At 44.0% G+C, this 8297-nt stretch overlaps 1 protein-coding gene across 1 annotated transcript in view; it reads right to left on the bottom strand.

Moving 5' to 3' along the window:
- Window positions 1-6256: 6256 nt before the first annotated feature.
- The window catches only part of LOC132466533 (basic proline-rich protein-like), a 49205-nt gene continuing 47164 nt past the window's right edge, over window positions 6257-8297 (bottom strand). The window contains exon 5 of the mRNA XM_060063785.1: window positions 6257-6289. Within this exon, the coding sequence (XP_059919768.1) occupies window positions 6257-6289 (33 nt within the window). The remainder of the gene's footprint in view (window positions 6290-8297) is intronic.

Below are 8297 nucleotides of genomic sequence, written 5' to 3'. Positions count from 1 at the left end.
GATGACCATGATCTATTTAAAAAAAATCTTCATTCAGAAAGAGTTTCCTGCATTTTGTCTCTCGCTAGCTATTGTGGGGACACTAGTCAGGAGGGACATCCTGCAAAGGCCTAAGAAATGCATACATATTTGACATAAAGCTATCAATTATCTAACCCCTTTGTTTGAATCTAGAGGGGCACCCATGTCATCGTGGTGATTCAGCTCATTGAGCTGAAAAATCAACTGATGAATTAATGGTGTCCCCATTGTCTAGCCAGTGAGAGTCGCCTGATTCTGCAATGCCGCAAGCGTCTGTCAAAATCTCATTTGTACACTTCAGGGGAGAAGGATCTGCACTTTCAACTGGGCAACAGCAATCATAAATGTTCAGTCATCACAGCGCAGTGGTGCTGCCTAGCCCGCAGAGCAACGGCTAGCAGGAGGCAGCGGGAAGGGGGAACTGGGAACTGAATTCCAAACTAGCCTGGTTGCATCAGGGAACACATCCTATTCCTCTGGGAATCGTCTCTCTGACTCATAGCAAAAGTGAGGAGTAATGTTTTAATTCATGAGTATATTGCCAGGACAATGGTGGCACATGTTAGTAATCTGCTATTCCTTTGAATGGAGACACGGTGGTGAGGGTGTGGTGTGATGTCTGATGACCCTATGGTCCTTGAAAGGCCAGAATATTCGACGGGCAAACAAAGGAGCCATTGATCTCATATTCAGCGTACTATCTGGGATTCTGCACAAAGCCTATACAGGAATGCCAAAGTGTATATGTTTACACACTCTTTCTCTCACTCTCTCTATCTCTCCTCCACTTATACTCCCTACACCCTTAGGGCTGGATGTTGTGGTGCATGCTCCAGGAACCACTCAGTGCTGCTGTGTACCTTTGCAGATGGTACATCCATCACACTGTCTCTGCTAGAGGGGGACCGAGACAGGAAGGCATCTAGCTAATCTCTTTTGCTCGTTATGGATTGCCCCAGTGCATTGCGTAGATGATTCTACTTGTGATTCTCAAGGCCTAAGCTCAGTGTGGCCTATTGTGCAGTATGTGTGAGATATGGGGATGACATGTCTTTTTTTGGCAATGCATCCGATTTTTTCCCCATTATTATAGATGGTGTTGTTGTGGGTGACTAGTATCCTGTTTTGGAGGTTAGGCCTGATCATGACCCAGGAGTGAACCACAAGTCCAACAGTTTCCTTAGTCAGAACTCCTAGTCAGAACTCCTAGTTCTGACTAGGAGTTGCCAGCTGTTATTCTCCACCACACACAGGGTCAGAGTGGCAATGGTGTTGCAGCTTATTGAAAATCGTGGCAAGTGCATTCTCTTATTAGATGTCTGTTTGACACATCGGGTGTTGGACCCTTGGTGGGGTGTTGCAGACTTTAACCCTGAAAAAGGCTCATTAAGAGGGTTTAGAACCCCCTGTGCCTCCTGGCGATTGAAGATTAGGCAGGTGTTTGCGGCCACTGGAAGCCTGGTTCACCCCTCTTCTCCCTCAGACCATGGGTTAATGAAGTCACCCAAGCCCGAGCATCCCAGCACTTGGATTGGTGCAGCAGGATGAAGATTCATCAACCCCACCTTTAAGCCAGCAGAACCTTAAAGGACATGTCTTTGGGGAAATATAATGCCAGTGATGTTGTTATGACTATGATTATAAGGCCATAAAATGGTCCCATTTAATATCTTGCCTGAAGAACTGAAGCAAATGGAATTGGCCGAACCAACCTTTATCTAAAGGTAAAAGACAGGCTAAAGGTAGCCCATGGGTCATAAACGTATAGGTTGTCTGCCCCAGGCCAGCTTATTCAGCCTTAATGCTTACCATTCTCCACTACTGGTATGGAATATGAATGGGGTATTCCAACTCTGTCTGCTACAGCATTGGTCTTGAAGTTGTGGGTCGGGACCCATAACTTGGTCATACAAAGAATGGAAATATCAATATATATGTGGATTATTAGTAGTATGTACGAGTTTAGGGGGTTCTTTAGCTCAAGGCATGATCATTATGTTTATATTAACTAATATTTGTTGGGTCCAGGGTCAAAAGTACCAGTGATGGGGCATGAAAGAGTTTGGTAACCCCTGTGCTAGAGTAACGAGTACTGATACACATCTTAATGTCAGGCATACAACTGCTGTTTTTGCATTAAAAAACCCTGCAAATATCTACAGTGTTTTCTTCTTTTAATGTACTCCCGGAGCACTGCCAAAAATGACTGCATCAGCGTGTACATATAGTCTGTGGTTTAACTGGTTGGTGTGTTTTTCTGTCGGAGGGACATGGTCTCATTGTAATTGCTTGATGCTGTTACTCCTAAATTGACAGCGGTAACAAGCAAAGGGACAATGTCTCGCAAATCCTCTTACAGCCGTCTCGTCAGTCAGACAAGAACCAAAGCAGCCCTCTCCCAACGTACACGGGAGAAGTTGGACCCAAATGAGGAGAAACCGAACGGAGCGACCCGCCTCGTTACTACAGCAAAAAAAAGAAACGGTTTAGATGAGTGACGGAGCTAAACTTCTTTGAACTGGAAGTGACAGTCACCAGAAGCTCCCGACAACCCAATTAGAAAGCGTGCAGCTGAAAGGATTCCTCCATAGTGTCTTGGAAAAGGAGAAGTACAGTAGAACACCTTTGAGTTTCCTTTCATGAGTTAAATCAAAGCCTCCTCATTTGAAAATGTGTCATTTTTAATGGCGTACTCCTCTGCCTCCACTCTTGGGTAAGAAGGAAGGTGCAGAGGTGTGTTTTTATCTGGCTGTGTATTCACTTACAGACACAGCATCAGATCCTGACGCTGTTTCAGTGGTTGTTGGGAATTAGTGCTCAGGTATCCCATCCTGTATAGGAAATGTTAAAACATGGACAAACAGGGTTTATTTTATAACGAGAATATACCTTATTACCCTATTATTCCAGTATAGCATGGTGCATGGGAAATCTCACTTGACTCATCATGTTAAGTATTTGCCCAATCATTCTCTCAATGTCATATTCAAAGGAAGAAATGATTTCCCTTATTTTCAGATCCAGCAGTCCTACTAGGTTATTTAAGGTTTAACATACCCCCATCACGTTTAAACGCTGGTCATTGTATCAATGATGACAGCAATGGATGAACTCTTGTGCAACATTGCATTGCACTTTCATGGTACTGGAAGGATGCTGAAGTGCTATAGGATTTGCCATGGTAATGGTAAACAGAAATTCACACAGATAATTTCATCCCTTCTATAAAACAACCTCAAATGGACCTGGTGGTACCCACCCATTGACTAGACATCGTTCGCTACCCGATGATGTGCCAATAACAGGGGACGCCTTCAGAGTGAGCCAGGAGGGGGGGTAACATGGAAACAGTGGCTGCTCTAAATTCTGTGGAATTGCTCTTTCAAGTGGAGCCATCAGCATATTTCCAAATTCACTGTCATTTTCTTCATTGACCGGTAACAGCAAAAACACTTCATCTGCTCTATCGCTTGACGGGCACTATTCAGTGGGGACTGGATGAATAGAAGCACGGCGCCGGCAAAAGTCCTTGTCCAATCAAAGGCGTCGGACAGACGTACTAGCCCTAGAGAGAGAGAGAGAGACAAGAGAGAGAGAGAGTGAGAGAGAGAGAGAGAGAGAAGAGAGAGAGAGAGAGAGAGAGAGAGAGAGAGAGAGAGAGAGAGAGAGAGAGAGAGAGAGAGAGAGAAAAAGAGAGAGAAAAAAGAGAGTGAAGGAAAGATAGAGAGAGAGTAGGCGGGAAACAATTGTTTTTCTGAATTTGTGTAACAAAAATGTGTGACATTAAAATCTAAATCTCTAAATGTCATCTGCTTCAAAATAAGTGTTATATTTTATCGAAAACAGTACACAGATTAAGGCTAGAAATGGTATTGATTATTTATTTAACTTGAATCTGAATCAAACCACTCTGTGTTGGAAATGCACAAAGGCCTTGGTGAATACTCCTCCACGTCACCCAGACTATCTGAGCAATGAGCTATGACTGTTCTAATGCATTTGTGATCATCATTATTTTGCATATTGAGAGGGTAATGAAGAGAAAGCTTCTGCAAAGATGAAGAATTCCTCTGGCGAATCCAGGAGAACTCATCATTTGTATTATTGTTTTTTTTTCTTATTAATTTCCTATTACGGTTGTAGATAACAGCCATGACTTATACACCAAGGCTTCCATTCCAGCCATCTCCCTCAGCTCATGGCTCAATTTAATAAAATAGTGGCGGGATACTTGCGCTCGAGAACACTGTTCAATTTGATTACATAGTTAATTTAGGGCTGTTGACTTTGATAAAGGATTGATTTATTTTATGCCAGGCGCTTGAAATAAACCCCCCTTCATGATGGTCTCCAGGCCCCAAGAACTTTAATAGCATTAGAGCAGAAATGAGAATAGTGCATCATTTTCAGGCCTGGAGTAGCCTGAGCACACAGCTGTCCAGCCTTCTCTCCCCGCTTGGGGATTGTACAATAGCCTTCCACTCCCCGCCGCCACTGATCCCCCCCCCCCCCCCCTCCGATCTCCCATGGCTGGTGGTAAGGCTGCGTGATGGCTTGTTTGTTGGCAGCCCTCTCACTGCCAGGGAATTTGTCCTTGGTTTTATCTGAAAAGTCACAAGCGGGTACTTTAATAAACTGCACTATGGATCATGGTTGAGGCCACTGTTTACAAAGACAATGGCAATTTCGGAAGACAATTGAATCCTGATAATGGTGTTGAAGAATATATTTAAAAAAAATGACGAGGAAAATAAAACAAAGGTTAGAAATCCATGCGCTGCTAGCAGGAAATTACAAAAGAAGAGGATAAAGAGGCATCAGGGAGATGGTGGTATAAACAGCTAAAGCTGTGTTGGACTGCCCACTGGGGGCTCATAAAAAGTGAATGAAGGGGAGAGACTGGGCTCTGTATTAATTATTTAAATCTATTGGGCCAAGGACCTTCCATGCACTCTATTTTAATCACCGGGCATAGGCAGAAACATCAATGCGCAACCTGCAATTACATCGAATCGGCTGCCAATGACCCTCAAATGTGCACCCGGTGACAGAAAAATAACTGACAAACATCACAAGTAATAACAGCGTCAGAATGAACAATTCACAACCAGAGCAATCCCTCACGACACTAAAGGGGAGAAAAAAAAGGGAAGCTGATATGAAAATCGTGGCAATTACTGCTTCCACCGCTCCACTAAAGCGTGAGGTATTTGTCTGTTCTGTTTACCCACGGTGCACTGCGGCGGTGCCATCATTAGGATTGGGCACGAGGAAAGACGTCTTAGCCTCCAACGCCGCCACTATCATCATGAGGCCGAGGAGTTATTATTTCACTTCGGCCGCGAGTGGTCGTGGATCGCGCTGCTTCATCAAGACAAGACAAAGGCCACGGCCGTCCCAACGAGCGCTCTGATTGGATTAATGGTATTCATTAAGCCCCCAATGAGAGAGAGCCTTTACAGATGCGACGACCTTATCCCGCCACTTCATCTTCTGCGGAATTGACCGGCGGTGAAATATACGAGCACGGGAAGCAAAGGAGAGAGGAGAGAGAGACAGAGTGAGCGAGAGAGAAGGAGGAGAGAGAGAGAGAGAGAGGAGAGATGAGAGACGAGAGAGAGAGAGAGAGAGAGAGAGAGAGAGAGAGAGAAGAGAGAGAGAGAGAGAGAGAGAGAGAGAGAGAGAGAGAGAAGAGACAGAGAGAGAGAGACAGAGACAGAGAGAGAGAGAGAGAGAGAGAGAGAGAGAGAGAGAGAGAGAGAGAGAGATTAGCCAGAAGATAACACTATTAGCCCCAGTTGGAAGGATAAGAAGGGAGGAAAGAAAAGGGGAACCAACTGGGTGAGTGAGGTATGTGTAAAACAAGGCCAGTGTTCGTTTCCATGCTATGTTTGGGGTGACGTACTAAGAGCGAGCCGGGCTGGGGCAGCCAAGTCCCTGCCCAGATTACCAGAAGCTGGCTAGGTGCTCCACCGAGCCCTGACTAATGGCCCTCCGATGCCACACAGTGAATGAAAAAAACCTTACCTAACCCAGAACATAATGTAAGCAGCATATCAAGGACCGGGAAGGTGGGGTGAAAATAAATAATAATAATAATAACGCTGGCTTACCGGAGGTGTTATAGCAGCACTGGGAGCCCGGACCTTGAGCAAGGGGACACTCGCCAGCTGCTGCTTTAAGAGCACCAGGAGGGTGAACGTGACTGCCGGTTCAATATGAATCATTTACTGCCTCACAGCTCCAGCTGCTGCTGCTGCTGCTGCTGCTGCTCGCAAACATGCTAACATGCTGCCATGGACCACCCCCCCTCCCTCGATCTGCAGCACTGGAAAACACAATGTGTAGCACGCGACTTATCAGACTGTAAAAAAACATGGACGTCGCGTGCGAGACGTCAGCCATCGGTTTACACGCAACCTATTGCGTAGCCGTAGGTTTTGCTGTACAAGCCGCGCTGCCATTGTTTGAGATTTTCGCAACCAGCAGTGGAAGCATTTATCAATGTTTGGGTCTGCCTCTGGCGTTCTCTCAGGGTTTTCATAGGACGGTGTGGCCTCCGGGATTTTCTCATCGGGTTTGTTTGGACGTTCACATATATCGGCAGTAGGACTCCTCTTCGCTGCCCGTCTCATCCCCCGGATTACTTGGCTGACATTGAGGTTTTATCACTTTATTGTGGAAGGGTTCCTTCCCTCCCCTTTGCCCCTGGTGGGGTTAACAAGTTCAGCAAAGCTTGCTCCATGTGTTCTTCTTGGAAACACTATATTCAAGGTCCTGTCCAGATCATGAGAACTGAGCAAAAAACCCAGCGTGGTCTTTCGAGTAGGCTATTTGAAGTCTCCTTAATTTGAAGTCTCCTTACTTATAATACCTGGGGTAAACAGAGTTCACCCAAGCATCTACCATTTTCCAGTTAGAAATACTATATTTGAGGTCCTGTCCCTGTTTACTGTTGAGAAAGAGTTACCTATTTAAATTAACCCTAATTTATTTATTTCGATTTTTTGCCATTCAGATCGCTAAAATCAGAATCAGATCGCTCAAAAAATATTTTGTTTTTTAGCCAATCAGATCACTCAAAGGGGTCAGAGGTCAGAAGGCATGTCAGCAGCGAGAACAATCGTGGAAAGAGTCCGCGCTGCTTTGGCTGTTTCTCTGTAATTTCAGAATTAACATGATAGCAACCTCATCCAATGTCGCCGTGTTTATGTTTACATCCTGCAAATCACAAAGTTCCATACGGTTCTTGACCTCTGGTGGGCCCTCCAGTGGAATCCTCCAGTAATACGGTATATAGGCAAGTACATGAACCATTCACATTCAGTTGTCTACGCAAATGCCTGGTTAAAAAGCAAGTAAATATCTGGCTTTAGAATGTGTCTTTTCCCCTGCCAGTGGAAGCTAGTTAATTACTCTAAAACAAAACCATTTATGGCAGCTCAGCTGCCAGCACATTACGTCGTTATGGCAACGAGTACACTGGGGTTTGGACTAAAGGCCGGCTTAATCATTTATCTTTAAATTAGGAAATGACTGCAGTGCACCACCAAATCTGATTTTGTGTAAATTATGTCTTACACAAAACACTTGAACTCATAATCAATGTGAAACGTTCTTATATTCTAAACATTAATATTTGTCAATACAGTCATTGTGTTTATGTAAATATCAATCTACACATTTTTGAGAAGAACACAGCTGTGTGAATATTTTCTATTCTGTTCTGAAATTTCAGATGTGTTTTCTTTATTTCTGTGACTTTCAATTCGCTTCACATGCATATTTGGTACAGAATTTTGTTCTCACTTCGTATTCTACAATTTCTTACATCAAGGCTACAAGCTCTTACATTTTGCCACTAATCTTCCCGGATCGGGACACATTTACGACTACCATCTATCACTGAGAGGTTGTATCTTCCCCAAAATTGAAAAATGTAACAGTTGGCATCATAAAACACTTAGAAAAGTTGGCTTTTGAAATTGGGTTTAAAATAGTAGTAAACAAAACACTATATTGCAATAATTGCAATAGATACACCATGGCTGCTCTCTTTACATTGTGACTCAATCGCTTCAGTTGAATTGCAATATTTTTAAGAGCTAAATTCTGAGCATTATGAGCTCCTGGGACAGATAATTCCCAGAAAATAAAGCAACTCCATGTCACTTAAATTATGCATCAAAAAGCATGTTCATTGTACATCAAGGCACAGATGTATACATGCCACTCCCATTTCATGCTCATCCAGTCGGGGACTCTATCAAGATCGC

This window comes from Gadus macrocephalus, chromosome 10 (genome assembly GCF_031168955.1).
Source record: "Gadus macrocephalus chromosome 10, ASM3116895v1".
NCBI lineage: Eukaryota > Metazoa > Chordata > Actinopteri > Gadiformes > Gadidae > Gadus > Gadus macrocephalus.
This window is presented reverse-complemented; position numbering and strand designations above follow the sequence as displayed.